The sequence below is a fragment of the Salvelinus alpinus genome, chromosome 36 (assembly GCF_045679555.1).
Source record: "Salvelinus alpinus chromosome 36, SLU_Salpinus.1, whole genome shotgun sequence".
In the NCBI taxonomy this organism is placed as follows: Eukaryota; Metazoa; Chordata; class Actinopteri; order Salmoniformes; family Salmonidae; genus Salvelinus; species Salvelinus alpinus.
In genome coordinates, this window is record NC_092121.1 from 1,403,443 (window position 1) to 1,424,770 (window position 21,328).

At 43.1% G+C, this 21,328-nt stretch overlaps 1 protein-coding gene across 2 annotated transcripts in view; it reads right to left on the bottom strand.

Moving 5' to 3' along the window:
- Window positions 1-434: 434 nt before the first annotated feature.
- LOC139565439 (parvalbumin-7-like) overlaps window positions 435-21,328 on the bottom strand; it is a 48,425-nt gene continuing 27,531 nt past the window's right edge. Inside the window, exons 1-5 of one of the 2 annotated variants that reach the window (XM_071385785.1) lie at window positions 9,780-9,872; window positions 3,082-3,150; window positions 1,612-1,744; window positions 1,216-1,325; window positions 435-1,092 (exon numbers count right to left, since the gene is read on the bottom strand). In XM_071385785.1, the coding sequence (XP_071241886.1) occupies window positions 1,067-1,092; window positions 1,216-1,325; window positions 1,612-1,744; window positions 3,082-3,142 (330 nt within the window). In that variant the 5' untranslated portion in view covers window positions 3,143-3,150; window positions 9,780-9,872 and the 3' untranslated portion in view covers window positions 435-1,066. Of the gene's footprint in view, window positions 1,093-1,215; window positions 1,326-1,611; window positions 1,745-3,081; window positions 3,151-9,779; window positions 9,873-21,328 lie in introns of those variants that run through there. The other variant, XM_071385784.1, reaches the window with a different exon arrangement.

Consider the following 21,328-nt stretch of genomic DNA (forward strand, 5'->3'; position numbering starts at 1 on the left):
GCATTCAAATGACCAAATTGCTCTCTAGTGGCCTCATTGGTGGAATGTTATTAATAGTTTACATAATTTCACAATTTATAAACATACGTTTTAAAAAGCCGCTGAAAATCTGTCAAACGATTTTGATATATTTCCATCTTCTGTGATGTAATATTGGGATGCAAACTCAAAATGTAATACATTTCATAAACATGTGAATGAGGGGTATACTTTTGTTTCAAAGTAGATTTGTTTAAGACTACTCTGATTTAGCCCACTGCAGTAAAAAGGCAAATATATTATCGAAACTGAAATCGAAACTGTGATTACTTTTTTGTAATCAAACTGAAAACGAACCGACCTCAAAAAGCACTAATCGCTCAGCACTACCAATCGGAGATGAGAAGGAGACAAACAGAGGAAACATTAAAGGAAGCGTCGGAGTGAGTCAGTTGTTCTTGAGGCATTTTTATATTTTATTTTATTTTGTTCTTTCACAGTTTCATCTTTTGGTGTGTTATTACAACAGCTCATTACCAAAGGAGAGAGGGATGGAGGGATGGGGAGGAAAGGAAAGGAGGAGAGCAGTGCCAGAAAGTTGAAATAGAGATAGAAAGAGACAGAAACAAGGGACAGAGAAAGAGAAAGAGTGGGGGGAGAGGGAGAGAGAAAAAGGGGGGTGAAGTAAAATCAACTCAAAGGAGAAATGACTTTCTCTCATTTTGAAATATCTACATTATTATTTTAACTTGAGGTTATTGGCCTTCCAGGCGGTCTGATAACTATACAGAAACAGAAACACATACGTTTGTATAAAAAGGAAAAAATAAATAGGATGGGGTTGTGGGTGGGAGTGGGAGTGGGGGAGAGGGGTAAGTTAGCGGGGTGGGGACGGGAGCCACGACACCCTTCCTCCGGTGCAGTAGTAGTCGTGCGCTTGAGTGGGAGAGAGCTGGGTGTCAGTGAGGGCAGGTGGAGGGATGAGGTGGGGGAGGAAGGGGCGCGTGTGGGGGGTCGGCTGCAGACTGGAAGAGGGGGAGTATCGGGGCTGGGTGGTGGAGCGCTAGTCGGTTTAGGAAGGTGTCTATTACTCGTGCACCAGGGCAACGAACTCTGAAAGAGAACAAGAAGAGACAAGAGGTTAGAGCCCTCTGTAGACTCTGTGGAAAATCTGATTACACTATGATGATACAGGTGAGTACATGTGTCCGTCGGTCAGAGAAATAGTTTATTTACCATCGATGCCGATCATGCCGTCTCCATCCTTGTCAGCTTCGTTTAAGAATGCTTTGGTTTCTTTGTCGGTCAGGTCCCTGCCGTCTGAGGCAAATCCCTTCAGTACAAACCTATGGACAACAGGAAGAGGGCAGAGAGACTTGAGTACAGACCGTACAACTACTAGGAATGCTCTGGTGCCTAAACAGTTAACCATGAGTGTTTGTGTGTGTATATAGGATGGGAATGCATGTCCACGTGGTCACTGGTCAGTCACCCCGCACTGTATATTGTTTAATATATCGCGGAGTGTGTAGTCAGTCAAAGTGTTGGTGTGTTTCTCTCTCGGTCTGTGTCTTTCTCTGTCTCTGTGTGTGTCTCTCTGTGTGTGTCTCCCTGTGTGTGTGTGTCTCTTACTTGAGCTCCTCCTCCTCTATGAATCCGCTGGCGTCAGCATCCAGCACCAGGAAGGCTTTCTTCACATCCTCAGCTGACTTGGCCTTCAGACCCACCATCTCAAAGAATTTCTTATGGTCAAAAGAGTCAGCCGCTGCACGGCATAATGCACACAGAGTTTAGTGAACACACACACACACACACACACACAGTACAAACACAAATGGAGGCAGACACACACACGTACATACAAACACACACAGACAGGCACGCATGCACGCAGACAGACAGGCACGCACGCACGGATGCTTGCACACACACACACACATACACACACACACAAAGTACAAAAAACAGCATGGGTGACTGCCTGTGTACAACACTCCAGAGGCTGAACGTTAATGCCAAACAATCATTAAGAAATTACTCGTTTTACTCTACGATACAGCGTTTGTCTGAGTGTATGTGCGTGTGTGGATTCAGAGCATGTGTTGTGCCAGTGGTCATATCATTTCTATAGGTTAGAGGACTGCGCCAACCCCAGGACTAGCTGGCATCCTCTGGCAGATGTGTTACACAATATCAGTTATTACACTATCATAACTATGTCAGATATGATGTGCTATAACAGTACCATAATTATGTAAAAAGTGTTGATCCCAAATGACCACCTATTTGCCACATAGTGTACAACTTATTTTTTTTATTTTAATTTTACCCCCTTTTTCTCTCCAATTTCGTGGTATCCAATTGTTAGTAATTACTATCTTGTCTCATCGCTACAACTCCCGTTCGGGCTCGGGAGAGACGAAGGTCGAAAGCCATGCGTCCTCCGAAACACAACCCAACCAAGCCGCACTGCTTCTTAACACAGCGCGCATCCAACCCGGAAGCCAGCCGCACCAATGTGCCGGAGGAAACACTGTGCACCTGGCGACCTTGGTTAGCGTGCACTGCGCCCGGCCCGCCACAGGAGTCGCTGGTGCGCGATGGGACCAGGATATCCCTACCGGCCAAACCCTCCCTAACCCGGACGACGCTGGGCCAATCGTGCGTCGCCCCACGGAAAAAGTGTACTACTTTTGACCAGGACACATGAGGTTCTGGTCAAAAGGAGGGCACTATAGGGAATAGGGTGCCATTTGGGACGCATCCGATGTGTATGTTGGACCAAGGGGCTCCTCCTGTTAACACTTTAGTAGAGAGAACACATATTCGCCACTCGCGTGCAATACAAAAAGTTAATTATACCTTTCCTAAGTATTATTAGCCATTTATTTTGCCTCTTTTCAGTGTTTTCTTGTGTACACATTATGGGACCGTTTCCCGTACACAGATTAAGCCTAGTCCTGCACAACAACAGAACATTTTTCCATGGAGAATCTTCATTGAGAATGCTTCTTAGTCCCGGACTAGGTTTAATGTATGTCTGGGAAACTGTTCCTAAATGTGATGTAAGAAAATGAAATGGAGTAAAAGGTGTTTGGTCACCTGCGAAGGCGTCTAGAGCTTTCTTGATGTCGGCAGCGTTGAGAATGCTGTTCATCGCCATCTCAGCAGCTGGAATGTCAGGAAAGAGGGGGGGGGGGGGGGGGGAGGAGGGATGAGAAGAAAAGTGGGGAACTAAGTTAAACACGAGGGTACATGAGAGCAAAGGGAACAGAGAGAGATATTCTCATATTACACTGCTGAGACTTGTGAACTGGAGCAAGAAATCAGGGCGAGAGCGAGATATTGAGAGAACAAATTAGAAAGGAGGGAGAGGAGGGAGGAGGAGAACATGGAGGAGGGGGTGAGGGGTGCTCAGTTCTCCATTTAGTTTGTGTGTGTTTTTTGGGAGCAGGTTGAGGTGTGGGGTATTATAAGAGAAACGTGGCTGGTCTCCAGGCGTCTACTCCAGGCGCCATGGGATCTGTGCCTTGTGCTGTGTCTGACATACCATAGAACAAGAACGAGAGCTGTGGAGCTAGGAGGCCATTGTGGACACACCACAGAGTTAGAGCTGTGTAGAGTAATAGTGTGGACAGGGGGCTCCTTATGTCTCACACTTTGAAAGGCGAGCTGTGTGTCCAAACCTCTTGGCCCTGTGTGTCCAACCCTGTGTGCCATTGAAGTCAATTGCTTCTCACTTACAAATGTGAGGAGAGTTGGGGAGTGAGTGGTGTTGACTAAGGGGTTATTGAGGAATGGATTAGTAGGTTGAGGTGTGGTTGCCATGTGGTGGCCATCCTATGATATCGTGCGAGGGCAATTTTTAAGTCTATTTTTGGATTAGTTTATGTCTGTAATGGCCCCCGAGGGGTGGCCCTGCTCCAGGGCGTCAGGACCAAGTAGGGTGCTCTAAGATATTTCCCTAAGACACTACTGCAGCAAAGGCTCATGGGATAAGTGAGCGAAAAGGCCCAGCTAGACAAATAAAGTACAACAGAGCTTGCCAGCTTGTAGTCCTAAAAAATGGAAATGCTTTGCCTCTGGCTTGTTCGGCCGTTCCTATGGGGGAAATTAATTGAGAAAGAATGGGGTTTTGGGGTAAACGCCTAAAATAACGTCTGAGTTTATCACAGGCTTAGGAGATCTTATACGTTTTGTTCTGTAAGATAATATCAGCTAGTTAAGATGACCTTTATGAATTATGAAGCCTTTCCCTTACAGAAAAACACACCATTTCACATGTGAAATCATGTGAAAACGTGTTTTTTTCCGTAATGGGGATGCCAGCAATCTGAATTTCCTGCTACACAACCAAATCTGTGGCCACAGATTAATAGGCAAGAATACAAGGTCAAAGGTACACATAAGGTACCTTCAGGGCCGGCTTAATGCAGGGGCTTACCCCAAAAATACACAGTATATATTATATATATAATATTCTGCAACCGCCAACCACAGGAGGATTCAGGAGCCAACTGTCAATGAGTGTAGATAGCCTGCTGCTGCCTGGTGCCTCTCTGCTAATCGTTAGAACGGGGGAGGAGATACATGTGACTGGTCAGTTGTGTGAGTCAGGGGCATGGCCCAAGCCCATAACGGACCCAAGAGGCAAAAACAATTATTATTTATATATATTTTTTTATCCATCCACATGAGCCCGTCCTCAATGTTGAAATTACACCAGAGAGCATAATTTTGACAAATTTCTTAATCTGGCCCTGGGTACTGGTTAAACTCTAGGATAGGGTGCAGAGTTTTCACTTAGGGAAAAATAGCGTGCGCAATTTCAACTTCGTGCTACTCATCCCCAGAATATAAGATATGCATATAATTAGTAGATTTGGATAGAAAACACTCTGAAGTTTCTAAAACAGTTTGAATCATATCTGTAAGTATAACATAACTTATATAGCAGTCAAAACCCTGAGGACTAACTTTTTTATTGTTCAGTTCCTCTATGTTCAATGGATTGTGTTGGGCAAACCAGGATTCTAATCAGTAAATGCGCAGTTTCTACTGCTTCCACTGGATGTCGCCATTGTATGGAAAATGGTTAAGGTTTTTTCATAGTGAGGTGAAAAAGATATTAACCCGGAAGTGGAGTGACGTCGTTTGTTTATGTTTGAGATTTGGGCAAGAAATGAAATGTTCCGTGAGTTTGTTGATATCCTGTATTGAAAACAGATTGACCTGTCTTCAATTTGATCGATTATTAACGTTTACAAATACCTTAAGCTGTATTACAAAAGTACTTTGAAATGTTTTGGCAAAGTTTAGAGGTAATTTTTTGTTAGATATTGTGTCGTGATTTTGCTCAAATTGAACGCTGTTTTTCCTGGTACAACGGCGCCAAATAAATGGACAATTTGGATATATATGGACGGAATTAATCGAACTAAAGGACCACTTGTGATGTTTATGGGACATATTGGAGTGCCAACAAAAGAATCTCATAAAAGGTAATGCGTTTTTTATATTTTATTTCTGCGTTTTGAGTAGCGCCGGCATGGTTGAAATATGCTTCTCTCTCTTTGTTTACTATGGTGTATCCTCAGATAATAGCATCGTTTGCTTTCGCCGAAAAGCCTTTTTGAAATCTGACATGTTGGCTGGATTCACAACGAGTGTAGCTTTAATTTGATATCTTATATGTGTGATTTAATCAAGTTTAATTTTATATAATTTTTTTGAATTTGGCGCTCTACATTTTGACATGGCTGTTGGGACGCAAGCGTCCCATCTATCCCAGAGAGGTTTTAATATCTTTTAGGGTACATGTGCAGATAATCTAGTATGACGTACATTTTTTCTGGGTACAATTACTACTGCACTTTAAAAAATGCTGGGTTAAAAGCAGCCCATAGTGGACAGACACATGTTGTGTTCTTTTTGACCCAGCCAGTTGGGTCATTGAGCTATGATCCATCAGGTCAGATCAGAATACTGGAGGCGTGGCGTTCAGCTCTTTTTGGCCACCTGTGAAAGTAAATGTCGTTCCGGTTCATCTGTTCTGTTGTATTGTCAACACATGTTAAGGTTGCGCATTGACACTTTTTTGTAGCTTAATTAAGCTTTTTCTACTTTTTACACTACCTTAATTTTTGGGTGTGTCGTAACACGTTCCAAGCAATTAAGTATGAACCTGGTGGCACTGCAGAAACATTGATGCACTCAACCAAGCGGTTGCAAGTTTAAATCCCCCAAAAATTTATGTTTACTCGGTGTCAAGTGTTTGTAGCGCAGGAGGCACTTCAGGTACCTACCAACCAAGCAGTTGTGAGTTCAAATCCCAAATTAGGTTTAGTTCCAAGTAATGCAGGGCCCCATGACACAATGTTCTACAACGGTTATTGGGAATGTCCTGGGAACTAGACAAAACCTGCAGGGGATCATGACTGTTTAAATTAGCGGCAGGTAGCCTAGTGTATAGAGCGTTGGACTAGTAACCAAAAGGTTGCAAGATTGAATCCCCGAGCTTACAAGGTACAAATCTGTCGTTCTGCCCCTGAACAAGGCAGTTAACCCACTGTTCCTAGGCCGTCATTGAAAATAAGAATTTGTTCTTAACTGACTTGTCTAGTAAATATATATATTTTTTAATAAAAAATTGAATGCATGTCAGTTATGCCGTTTAAAGTAAAATATTCTCAATGACATTTGACACCTGGGTTTTCACATGTTGTCACGTGTAGTTTCATGATATCACATGTTGAAATTTGGCATTTATTTCACATGAGATCATGATTTTGCATGTGTTTACATGGTCACATGTTATCACATGTGACTATGTGATCACACGACAACACGTTTTCACATGTGATCACGTGGTTTTTCTGTAAGGGTTATGTGGTTAATGTGCTTGTTTTGATTACATAAATGCTTCAAAATTCACAAAAAGTGACATTAGCTGATGAAGATTAGCTCATAGAACAAAACGTAGAAAATCTCCTAAGTCTGTGTTTACCACAGACCTTATTTTTGCAGTTTATCCAAAACCCCGTCAAAAAAAACATGAATTTCTCCATAGGCTTTGGCCATTGAGCAATGGTGGAGTTAGTGCCTACAAAAATATGCCATTACTATTGCTCTCTATAGGAGCCTACAAGATCCTATTTAGTCGTTTTTCTTTCCACAGTTTGTCCTATGCGAATGCCTCAACAGTCAGCCTCATCTTAGTGAGATCTAGCACTTCCTTTCACCCAACCTCTTTCTAACACTCCTAAGTTTGGCTTACCCTTTGGCTCCAATGAAAAGTATAAATATGAAACCTTTATACTTTTCTCCTGCGTGAGAGCCACCTGTGCCCTTCTTCTCACCCAGAGGTGAGGGAAACCCAACCGTGCCTCAGGAGAACGGACCGACTCCTAGCCTGCATTACAACAGCTGCATGGTGTGTGTGTGTGTGTGTGTGTGTGTGTGTGTGTGTGTGTGTGTGTGTGTGTGTGTGTGTGTGTGTGTGTGTGTGTGTGTGTGTGTGTGTGTGTGTGTGTGTGTGTGTGTGTGTGTGTGTGTGTGTGTGTGTGTGTGGAAGAGGGGGTCTGGGGGTTCTGGGTCTAGGCAGGCCGGATGTGGGTGAGGAGAGAGAGGGATCAAGGGAGAATGTACTAGCGTCTCAAGAAACTCGAGCCCCTTAAGTTAAGCCCCCTCGATCTCAGCATGTGTATGTTCATATGCGGTCGTTTGTAGTGTCAGTGTGTGAGTGAGAGTATGTGTTTGTATGTACGAATGTGTGGCTTTGCTGATATGTCTGTGACGTGTGTGAACTTAGATTTGATCTGTGTGCTTGGTATAGGTTAGGTGTGCACATGGTCAGGGTTATGAGTTTGTGTGTGTGTGCGTGCATGCTCGCCCTCATGGGGCGGGGATGAGTTTGTGTGTGTGTTTATGTACATGCATATACATGTATGTACGTCTGTGTGCTGTTGGTGAGATAATGATTTGCAACATTGTGTATCTGGATTCATATACCTTGTAGGGCTCTTACTTACAATTGATTTTACATTTAAATAACCACTATGTAAGTGAATCAGAATGATTTAAACACAACAAATTGGGGACTGTGCTTGTTTTAGCCTACTGTACAGCAGAAACCTCTTATTGGAGGATTTTGATTCAGATGATAGCCAACTTGTAACTGAATAGTTGAAATTGTGTACAGAACAGCTCAACTGGGTGGCTACAACACAATGTTGTAGCTCCAACGGTGATGATGTCTTTAGTTATGGCCGCTATCTTGTGCTATGTATCCAATCTAATGTTTGCTATTCATCAGAACAAATGCTATTGATTTCATCATAAAAAGTGGAGTCAGCCTCTCTTGTCATGGTTACAATACCAAAACACAAAGAGCGGTGGTCCGAGCGGCACGGCCATAAAAACAACACCCAGATGGATTGTGGGGGATCATCTTTGGACATAACACCAAAGTCCATTATGTTATCTGACAGCATGGTACTGAAAAGAACTGCTGAGCTACCTACCTACTGTACCGCCACAGTACAACTGAACAATCAGACCTGGGTTCAAATACTTAAAAAAATACTTTATCTGTACTTGACTAAATGTGACTGTAGCAATGGAACCAATAGAGTGGTCCCAGTGCAAACTTGCCCACCTGTCTATCAAGGTAGGGTAATGCAAAAAATATCTGATATAGTATCTGAACCCAGGTCTAGCTTCCAAATGACCCAATTCAATGATTGAGCAGCCACAACAATAGGCATTGCGTAGTAGTAGGGACTCTCCTGGATGGCACACAAAGGTACCGCTATGACTCGCAAGCTAATAATGTAATCTTATCTAATCAACTCATCACATCGTCTCATAATTTCATCTGGAACAATGGGACAATCATCTACATGCAAATGCCAAACATGTCAATAAGGAAACCACGTCACGAGACATTTACATGAGACACAAACAGAGTAGTATAATATTATTAAGTAAATAAAAATATGCCAATCGCTTAAGCTATCCGTTAGCATTTAAAGCAACGTCTGAAGTCTTGAGGTCATATTTCATCATGACACACAAACAACACATTGTATTCATAGCAAATGGCACCCTATCCCTTATATAGTGCGCTACTTTTGACCAGAGCCCTATTGGGCCTGGGCCAAAAGTAGTGCACTATAGGGAATAGGGTGCCATTTGGGATGCACCCATTATTTGTCTCTGTTTAATTAACAGAGGCTATAGCCACTAAAACAGTTCACTGACTCCATGAATATGCATTAACAAGGAGATATGGGCACATGAGTATCATGCAAATGCACTAAACATACTCAACGTAATCACATACAGAATGTTAATGAGGGAAGGTTATAGTCCCGAGAGGCATCTTTGTTAAAAAATGTAATCACTTAATACTATTTCACAGTGTCAGCAATTTGCATTCCCATTATACAACTAACTAACACCACAAATTGCACCTGCTCATGCTATTTTCCAACACAGAACTACCTACATACTTAAACCTGATCTTACCCTCACAACTTTACATATCATTTTTGTCATTTTTTTCTCCAAAGTAGCTGTTAGTAAGTGTACTGCAAAATTGCCTAAAATTGAATTATAGATATTCTCTACTGTGGTGACCAATTTACGAAGCCCTTTTCCATGTTATTACCAGGTCAATTCCATTTCAATTCAATCAATTCAGGAAGTAAACTGAAATCCCAATGTTTACTTCCTGAATTGGCTGAATTAAAATGGAATTGACCCCAACCCTGGTTGTTGACCAAAGCACGCAGCCTTACCTGAGTTAAGGTGAGGAGTAGTACGGAGGAGATGGAGAAAGGGGCCAGAGAGATAGGATGGAGGTCTGATAAAGGAACGAGGGTCCACTCCTTTCTTTTTTATACCCCTCCTCTCCGACTATTTTAGGAGGGAAAGATGGAAACCCTATCGCTTCCTTTAACCACACTTAACTAATCAAACCCCTTGCTATTAATAATCACCTGCTCAGTCTCCAGCACCCATTCCACCTGACACCTATTTCTTTACTCTCTCTCTTTCTCGCCTTCCCTCCACGCATCTGGTTTTCTTAAATCATTTTCTCACACCTCCCACTCAGGGGTCTCTGTCCTTAGATCCTCTTTTGATATTTCTCTTTTTCACACACTCTCTCATTCATCTCCTAAGCTCTCCAACTTCCCCTGTCTCTCACACTTAACCATTCTCAAAGCAGAGATGGGTAGTAGTTCTGTTACATGTATTTGAATTACTTCTGAGTATTTTGTATGTTGTATTACACTGGGCTGAACTACAGTCCAATGTATTTTGTAACAAGATATTTTCAAAAGGCTGTAATTTTCAAAATACCAAATACTTTTCTATACCATTTCCTTATAGAAGTTAAACATTTTGTGGCCCCATTTCACCCTACATTGTTATAAAAAAGTATGATGGCACTATGGTGTGATAAGACTATCTGCTAAATTAACGTATACTGTAGATGTACAGTATATGTAAAAATGAACAATTCCAAGGCATGCTGAGTATTATTCTAATGAGCGCCGCCCCGAAACAAGGCCAATGACAATACCCTGTGTGCTTTGCAGTTGTTCATTTTCACGTATACATTTACAGTACATCTTGGTCATTTAGCAGACGCTCTTGTCCAGAGAGTCAACGCATTCAACTAAGGTAGATTAACGACAACATATCACAGTCATAGCAAGTAAGACGTTTCTGTAACCGTTACTGAGAATGTTGTTTCTTTTCGACCGTTTAGTAGCAATGTATTTTTGTACTTTATAATACAAAAGACATGCATTTAAATAAACTACAAAACTTTACAAAAGTATCTTATATTTTATTTTGATACATTGGTCTTTAGGGTATTTTAAAGTTGTATTTTCTAATTGTAACTTCTTATTTATGCCCATCCCTATCTCAAAGTCTCTCTCATTTACCTTTCCTTCTCATGGGGGATTAAAACAATCAGCCAACTTCCTTAATCCATCCCTTTATATCCACCTTCATTATCCTATTCCTTTCTTTGTCTGTCCCTAACGAATCTATATATAGCAGACACAAGTCAAAGCAAAGCTGAAGGGAGACCCTGAACGTCCATGATCATAACTGTGAAATCTGATATCCGTGGGCTACCTTGTGCTCTGTGTTCATATGCGTTTGTCCCAAATGACACCCTATGTCCTACATACAGATGTAGCATCTTCATTTGACCACTATTGTCATAGCAAAATAATTATGCGGCAACAGGATTTGAACGTTGCGTGATCGGTGGTTAGGCTATTAGCTGGTCAAAAATTAGGTGTGAAAAGTGCAATACTGTTAATATAACCCGTGTTTTAATGTGAATTCTCAGCAACAAAAGGGTGATCAAATTAAGATCCCATAGATGTACAGTGTAGGTGTGGTCAAAAGTAGTGCACTATATAGGGGACGGGGTGTCATTTGGGACACAGGCTACATTACTTTGTGGGGAAAGAATCCGAACAGAGTCTCGGCATCAATTATCCATAAAACATAGAGGCTTGGTGGGTTAGGTCACTCTGGTGCAGGCAGCACCCCCCCACAGGAATCGCCAAAGCCTGTCATATATAGATATGTCTTACTGAATATGGCTGTACCAGTGGACTGCACACATCAGCTGTTTCCATGTCTGAGGTATTAATGAAGTGTGTGTGTTTGGGGGTTATTGTGTGTGTGTGTGTACAGTGTGTGTGTGTGTGTGTGTGTGTGTGTGTGCGCATGCATGCGTGTGTGTGTGTGTACTCGTTGACCTTTGTAAAGGTGCGTTTGAAGGCAGAGATGCGGCCTGCAATGTGGGCTGTTGTGCTACTGTATTGTACTTAAAGAGAGCAATGAACAGGTTTACTATAGGATAGGATGGGGAGGCAATGGTGGTGGTTGTGGTGGTGGTGTGGGTCACTGAGTTCCCATGTATAAATGTACTGGGACATGGTGTGATGAGGAGGGATTTGCTGCTCTGTAGGGGACCTCAGTGACTGCTGCTATTTAGCCCTATTACCATATCACATTGGGACTGTTTATGGAGCAGATTTGGTACTTTTTTAAAAACCCGATAAAGTTTTGTTTCTGGAATGACATGCATTTCTCAAATGAGGTTAATCATGCAGTTTGAGTCATCGTGACATATTTCCAATCAATGACTTTGATATGGAACACCTCCCCATCTGTACTTCTCTGCAATTTGCCACTATAATTTATCCCTCTTTTTCTCCTATCCCTTATTCCCTCTGGTACCACTCATGGGAATGTTATTCCCCCGTCCAATTCTAATACGCTCAAGCACTTTATCTTTTTAACTCTTTCTCTCCTCTCTTTCCTTTCAACATATCATCCCTTCCGCCTTCGGTTCACTGCATGAAGAGGTATATAAAGCACCCTTTCTTCCACTAAACTTTTGTGTTCTCCAGCCTTCCTTAGACTAAATGTATCATCCTCCTCTCTCTGCCTTTCAGGGCCATGCAGCCAAAAGCCACCAAGAGGCTTGACTTAACCCCACAGAGTGCTTGGTTGTTGTCTGGGGCTCTCCCAAGGAGGGATGACAGTGGTGCTCAGTGGTGGAGCCTGAGTGGTGGCAGAAACGGACTGGCCATAGGGCAGTTCGGGAAAATACCAGATGGGCTGGTCCATCTTTAGCTCAGCGGGTCGGTGATACATTTTTTAGGGGCTAATATTGAGGGTCTGCAAAGAAAAAATGGACTGGTGTGGGGTTTCAAGGAAATGCCGGGCCGGTTTCTGGTCACTGAATTTCCCTGGGTGGAGGGGTGGTGCAAGGGGGAAAGCGAAAAGGCGAGCTGAAGGGTGGTGAGATGCATAAACAGGTTGTATCAAAATCAGTGTTGATGGGTTTTTTTTTCACCCCAAGGTGTCAGGACCTGGAGGGTGGAGGGTGAAATGACATCGGTTCTCTTCCTAATCTCAACCTCTACCCCAATGCCCTAGCTGTCATTAACACGCACGGCACCTGACACCATCAACATTATTTTGAGTAGTTCTGTAAGGGAATTGATGGAAGTTCATGGAATTCTCTGCTCCCTTGATTCAAAAGGGACTTTTTGTTTCGATATCTGTTGGTTCATTTGAAAGGTTTTTGTTGAGGTTGACTATTTGAAAATGGATGTATCAATAAATTGTGTTCTGACTAGCATGTTAATAGGGAAATCAAAAGTTCCTTGTCGGTTTGTTGACAGGGTGCGTGTTTGTGTTGTTTATCCCCGACAAAGCACACAAAGCACATCGACGAGGCTGTTGTGGAACAGGTCAGGAGCTGGTATTTCTGTTTTTTATTTGTAGTAAATGTGCAAAAGCTTTCTCATTATAGGGTATTTTGTGTAGATTGACGAGGATTTTTAAATGTTTAATACATTTTAGAATAAGGCTTTAACGTAACAAAATGTGGAAAAAGGGGTCTGAATACTTTCCAAATGCACTGTATATGTACATATCTACCTCAATTACCTTGTACCCCTACACATCGACTCGGTACTGGTACCCTGTGTATATAGCTAGGTTATCGTTACTCATTGTGTACTTATTCCTTGTGTTATTATTTTTATATTTATTTATTCCTTGTGTTGTTGTTTTTATTTTTTTATTGCTACTATTTCTCATTTTTTTATCTCTGTATTGTTGGGAAGGGCCCGTAAGGAAGCATTTCACTGTTAGTCTACACCTCTTGTTTACGAAGCATCTGACAAATAACATTTGATTTGATTTGAAACTGTAATGAGTTCAGTTGTAAGTCATTTCCAGTAAAGGTCTTTGAGTGTTTGATTTCAGTTCGTCTCGGTCTGTTAGTTGAACACACTGACATTTTCACACTAGGCCTACTCTGAAACAAAGTTATAATATGAAACAAAATGTCAAATATGGCAATAAAACTTGCCAAACCACATATTAAATTTTTACGTTTCAGGTGGGCGACTGTCGTTCGAAGGCCTCCTCTTTATAACACACTTCCTAGCGAGAGCCACTTCCTGTGGCTGAAGAAGGCACAAATATGTTTACATATTTCCATGTTTCCCTGCCTGGAATAACAAAGACAGAGTTATTCTGAGGAAGACAAAGTGAGAGGATAAAACTGAATACGTTTTAGAGGAAGCCGAATTCCAGGGAGAGAAAGAGAGCGAGGGGGGACGGGGTGTGGGGGATGGAGGGAAGCTTTGAAAAAGTCCTAAAAAAGCTCAGCTAAAACAGACAAAATCTCAGTCCCTTTGAAACTGACAGCTTTTGAAGAGGCAGATGTCAGGGCTGTGCGGCTGGTCCAGGGTGAGATGAGAGGTAGTGGGATCTCCAAATGTCATCTTTGCAGAACAGTGTGGGTCTGGATGAAAAGTTGGACGATATGAAGGCTTGAAACAACCGCCGTTTAAATAAACGCGTCAGCATTTTCCTTTCAAACGAGGTGACATCTTTTTTTCTTCTTCTTTTATGTACATTTTGGAGTGCCAGCCTTTTCTTGTCGCCTGGTTTATTTACTGTATCATCAGTATCCAGTGAAACAGTGGCGAAGTCTGTTTCAGCAAACCACTGGAAGCAATGCATTGTTTACTTGTTTAGCTGTGCTGTGCTGAGCCTTGCCACCTGGCAGTAGGTGCGGGTATGTAGGGGCATTACTGTTGCCGTCTGTCTGGCCTGCTGTGGGACATCACATGATAGACCCATTACTGAGAATCATGGTCCTCCCTTCAACTATTACATTTCTCTGTTTCAGCATTTTCTCCAAAGGAGACACAGAGCGAAAAATGACACTGAGAGTGATGAAGGCAACAAGGGATGGAGGGAACATGAAAGCTGTAAAGAAAGAGAGAAAGACCAAAGGTAGGAAATGGAGAGGCAATAGAATGAGATACTGTCCAAGGAGAGAGAGAGAGAGAGAGAGAGAGAGAGAGAGAGAGAGAGAGAGAGAGAGAGAGAGAGAGAGAGAGAGAGAGAGAGAGAGAGAGAGAGAGAGAGAGAGAGAGAGAGAGAGAGAGAGAGAGAGAGAGAGAGAGAGAGAGAGAGAGAGAGAGAGAGAGAGAGAGAGAGAGAGAGAGAGAGAGAGAGAGAGAGAGAGAGAGAGAGAGAGAGAGAGAGAGAGAGAGAGAGAGAGAGAGAGAGAGAGAGAGAGAGAGAGAGAGAGAGAGAGAGAGAGAGAGAGAGAGAGAGAGAGAACAAGATGGACAAGGACATCCATGGGTGCTGACAGAGGGAATGATAGGAGAATGAGAGCTGGACGGCCATGGGACAGAAATTAATGAGTTGTTTAATAAAGGAGCTACTGGGTCGTCCATCTGCAGGGATCCTCCCTTAGCCTTAACAAATGGGAGTCTGCATTTGAAACATTAAGACGGATGGGCCTCTTCTCTCTCTCCGTATGATCAGCCATTCCGTTGCAATGATGTAACGCTGTTTCGTGCCGCGAGCATCTTCTGATGCAGGAAAAGACAGGGCTGAGGAAGACACACCCAAAAGAGAATACCAAGAGATGCACAGAGATAGTAAGACTGATGGACAGTCAGGAGGCTAGGAGAGAAATAGTGAGCAGAAGATAAAGAGGAAAGAGAGAGTAAGAAATATGGGCCAGGCAGGAGGCTAGGAGAGAAGCAGTGTGTATAAGAAACAGAGGAAAGAGAAAGGAGAGGCGGGGAGAGAAAGAGGTCAAATAGAGTTTTGGTTGGATGTGGTGAAGGAAGGTTGCTCAATCTATAGGGAAAAACATAAGATGGACGACAGTGTCTTGTCGTCAACCTCAAAGGACGACCATACAGTCAGGCTGAAAGTTAACTAGCCCAATCATCAACGATGGACAGTGTAATGGAGGTGATTTGGTGAACTGCGCTCGCGCGATTAGTAGCCTAACCTTTTCTTAGACCTGAAGACTTGTTAGCTCCACAAGTTAATGCCTAGGCTTTAGCTTAGCATGCTAACAGACCCAGTTGGTCACACCAGTATGGACAACCAATGTGAATTGTGCCAACAAATCTGAACTAAATCATTTCAATAAATCTTGAAAGCCCCTTGAGATGACGGTGGCTGCAATAGAAAAGCTGAACCCTAGTCCTATATGCAATGTACTCCTTTTGACCAGGGTCCTATGGGCTCTGGTCAAAATTAGTGAACTATATAGGGAATAAGGTGCCACTTGGGACGCAGGCAGAGTATCAGAGCAGGTCTGTACTGAACTTGGCACAGGAAGGTGTGTAATCCCTTCAACAGGTGCCTTGGGACCAGAGAGACAGGCTTTAGGAGAATAGGAGGTTGTGAAGGGGAGATATGAGGAAAGAGGGAGAACACGGGGAAAGCGATACGAGGAGAGGGAAGGGAGGGAGGGCAGAAGGGTGTGGGGATTTGAGGAGGGAGGTATAGGCGAAAGGAAACTGAAGAAATATGAGTTTGAGCAAGGAGAGCGAGTGAGCGAGAGGGGGGTGGGGGGGAGAGGGAGTAGAGGGGTGAGGAGATTCCTCAGGAGCATCTGTCGACTTACAACTCAAGAGATAGATGTTGAGTTGCACCCGGCGATGCTACAAATGTAATATGGGAGACAGACGCTGTATCCCTGGCAATGTTGTCATAACTAATGTTGGATGCTGGCAAGTTTGCATTTGCGGAACGATGTGCGTGAATATGTAATCATAGTATGTGTAATGGGTGGAAACAAAACAATTTTTCTAAAAGATTCATCCCTTCTCTTTTTGAGTTATTATTAGTGTGTTGACTATCAAAGGCATTTTTGTCATACATTTTCTAGCTCTCCTTGGGTTCTAATGTCAGTGTGTTCCTGTTTGTTTTAGGAAGCATGTCAGCGGGTCAGTGATACCTTCTCGTCCTCTTTAGGCCAACCAACAACATGACATTTATAACTGTGTCACTTGAGAATCACAAGACCAAGCAAGCACAAAAATGCAAGCATGCATGTCAACACACACACACACACACACACACACACACACACACACACACACACACAAGATCGGTTTGACCTTGACGTCGTGTGCGGGTGTAGTATGTAGTGTGAATGAACTGGGATAAGGCTCTAAATAGTAGCTCTTATATATATAGCGAGCACTACACCAGCTCAAGGCCTGAGGCAGAGAGAGCACTAATGTTCATTCGACTTAAGAAGCAGTCAGGCTTAAACTGCAGCTCCAAATTATAATAACTACTACAATGATAATTATTCCCCTAAATGTATACTGAACAAAAATATAAATGCAACATGCAACAATTTAAACAAATTTACTGTTAATGTTCATATAAGGAAATCAGTTTATTAGGCCCTAATCTATGGATTTCACTTGACTGGCCAGGGGCGCAGCCATTGGTGGGCATGGGAGGGCATAGTCCCACCCACTTGGGAGCCAGGCTTCAATCAGAATAAGTTCTTCCTCGCAAAAGGGCTTTATTACAGGCGGAAATACTTCTCAGTTTCATCAGCTGTCCGGGTGGCTGGTCTCAGACGAACCCGCAGGTGAAGAAGCCGGATGTGGAGATCTGGCGTGGTTACACGGGGTCTGCGCTTGTGCGGCCGGTTGGACGTACTGCCAAATTCTCTAAAATGACGTTGGAGGTGGCTTATGGTAGAGAAATTAACATTCAATTCTCTGGCAACAGCTCTGGTGGACATTCCTGCAGTCAGCATGCCAATTCCACGCTTTTTCAAAACTTGAGACATCTGTGGTATTGTGTGGTGTGACAAAACTGCAAATTTTAGAATGGATTTGTATTGTCCCCAGCACAAGGTGCACCTGTGTAATGATCATGCTGTTTAATCAGCTTCTTGATATGCCACACCTGCCAGGTGGATGGATTATCTTGGCAAAGGAGAAATGGTCACTAACAGGGATGTAAACAAATTTGTGCACAACATTTGTGAGAAATATGTTTTAGGTGCGTACGGAAATGTCTTTACATTTACATTTACATTTAAGTCATTTAGCAGACGCTCTTATCCAGAGCGACTTACAAATTGGTGCATTCACCTTATGATATCCAGTGGAACAACCACTTTACAATAGTGCATCTAACTCTTTTAAGGGGGGGGGGGGGGGTTAGAAGGATTACTTTATCCTATCCTAGGTATTCCTTAAAGAGGTGGGGTTTCAGGTGTCTCCGGAAGGTGGTGATTGACTCCGCTGACCTGGCGTCGTGAGGGAGTTTGTTCCACCATTGGGGTGCCAGAGCAGCGAACAGTTTTGAGTGGGCTGAGCGGGAACTGTACTTCCTCAGAGGTAGGGAGGCGAGCAGGCCAGAGGTGGATGAACGCAGTGCCCTTGTTTGGGTGTAGGGCCTGATCAGAGCCTGAAGGTACGGAGGTGCCGTTCCCCTCACAGCTCCGTAGGCAAGCACCATGGTCTTGTAGCGGATGCGAGCTTCAACTGGAAGCCAGTGGAGAGAGCGGAGGAGCGGGGTGACGTGAGAGAACTTGGGAAAGTTGAACACCAGACGGGCTGCGGCGTTCTGGATGAGTTGTAGGGGTTTAATGGCACAGGCAGGGAGCCCAGCCAACAGCGAGTTGCAGTAATCCAGACGGGAGATGACAAGTGCCTGGATTAGGACCTGCGCCGCTTCCTGCGTGAGGCAGGGTCGTACTCTGCGAATGTTGTAGAGCATGAACCTACAGGAACGGGTCACCGCCTTGATGTTAGTTGAGAACGACAGGGTGTTGTCCAGGATCACGCCAAGGTTCTTAGCACTCTGGGAGGAGGACACAATGGAGTTGCCAACCGTGATGGCGAGATCATGGAACGGGCAGTCCTTCCCCGGGAGGAAGAGCAGCTCCGTCTTGCCGAGGTTCAGCTTGAGGTGGTGATCCGTCATCCACACTGATATGTCTGCCAGACATGCAGAGATGCGATTCACCACCTGGTAGGAGCGATCTACCAGAATTATAATTGTAATTGTAATAAGAATTATCTTTACGTGTTGTGTTTATATTTTTGTTCAGTACTAGTTGTTGAACAGATTTAAAAGACTGGCACTGGTTCTGGCTCGTGTCCATTTAGGGTAAGGGTGGGCAACTCCAGTCCTCGGGGGCCTGATTGGTGTCACACTCTTTCTCCATTCCTAGCAAACACAGCTGATTAATCAAATTGCATTCTAAACTGAAGATCACAATTAGGTGATTATTGGAGTCAAGTGTGTTAGCTGGGGCTGGGGCAAAACTGTGACAACAATCAGGCCCCCAAGGACTGGAATTGCACACCCCTGATTTAGGGGGATATGCTATCTCTGTCTGTGTTGCCAAATGTACTACATTATAAAAACATTAAAGAGACGGCAGCGCTCACAAAGACGGAACACACACCCCTGAAATTGAAACATCAACACTGAACGGCTGGCCGGACATCCATTCAGTCAGGGGTGCGTCCATTTAGGAGGGAGTGGAGTGTATTCACATATTAACAAATACAATAGGTTCTTGAAGGGCCCATTAACAAACCACTACTGTTAATTCTACGCTCCCTGTCCTGCCCCGGGACCCAGCCGCATTGCAGTTAAAATGGAAGTCTGTTCACAGGTGAAGGATGCCTTAAGTTGCTTGGTTGGGAAGGCCTGTATTATTACATCACACAATCAATTAGCTGTTACATGGGCTATGAGGGTGGTGTGTGTCTTTGTGTGTGTGCGTCTCTCTCTCTCTCTCTGTGTGTGTGTGTATGCGGGCGTGCATATAGGCAGCGTGTGGGAGTCAGGGGGTGGCCACCATAGCTCAATTACGACAAGCTAATGCACCGCCGCCAGTGTACATCAATCCACTATACTCTAATATTCCTCAGCAGTCCCAGTCATTAGAGTGTGTCCAAAATGGCATTATATAGGGAATTGGGTGCCATTTGGGATGCACCCATTAGATTTATTACAGGTGATCCAACAGCCAACCACACCACAGTGTAATTACCTAAAGAAGCATTAATCGTTTTGGGACATTTATTTAGTAGTGTATAGGTGGTGTTAGGTTTAAAAGTGTGTAGCAGATTTTGAAGTGGGGGTTCATGAGTGTCTTTTTCAGATGCGCTCAATATAGAGAATGAGCTTAATGACAGTAATTGTTGCTATCTCTCTCAGAAGAGATAGCAACATTCACAAAATATCACATCTCAGTTTCGGACAACACTAACCAAAGTGTTGGCTAATTTTATTCACACGTATTTGGGGGATTCCAGTCGACACAATTCCAACATAATGGGCGAGACACACACACACAAACACAAGCCATTGTCTTCTAATTGGGGTGTCAGGGGATTTGTCTCAGTCTTTGAACAACTCTCTTCAGAATCATTTTTGTGATGTGTGTGAACAAAAAGATAGAATAACCAACCCCTGCTGTTACATCTGAGAAAAGCCATAGAGGGATCGCTGGTTAAAAAATATAAAATAATTTTGAATCTCACATAAAAGTTAATACTCCCAGCTTCAATTTAATCTTTTAAAATATAATGGTAGCTGACATCGCTCCAGTGACCTAATTTATCAGTCATGCATAAGCACAAATCTGTGCGTAAACCATGCGTGAGATCATTTCCACGCAAAGTGTTTTGAGAGTGTGCGTAAATTTACATTCCGCGCCCCCGAGGAAACGAATTAGCAGAATAAAAAAATCCCATAGAAATCGGTACATTTAAACTAGAGAAATCCTTTTTTTGCATTGGATACGTCTCAATCCCCTGCATCCGCCTATGTCGCACTTCTGCATCTGCGGTGAAAGGTGACAAGGCTAGAGCTGTGTTTGTCAGACCATGAAACATCCCTACCCTCCCCTTAACATTTTCACACGTACCAAAAAACATGTTTTTAAATGTAATAATAATTACAAAAAAAATAAGTGTGATCATTCTACAGCGGTCCCTGCAGCATACGCTCAAACCTGTGCGATTAGAACGCTTATTTAGAACGTCCAGTTTCGATTTGACGCAAATCAGCATTTGAGCTAGCCACACTGGTTTTTCAAATAAACATTTTGCACAAACACAGTCCTTACAAAGTTATGTCCTAAATGTGACCAGTTAATTTTGGATGCAATGTTCAGACATTCACAGAAGTAGCTACCACACACAATAACCCAAACCGGAAAATGTAGACTACATTAGTTCTAGCGCTAACTAAGGAAAGAATAAAGTAACACAAGCGGTCATATTTAGAGAATTCTCTGCTGACAGAAACCACAACATGAATTAGCTAATAGCAATTACTATTTATAATTCATCACATCACAGGTGAACTCAACATTGATCGTAATGACTGAGTAAAACACTTTCTAGAAATTGAAAGTATTCCGACGATGGGTAGTTTGAGCGCTCCGCCATTTTTTTTTTCTTCACGTCAACCAAAG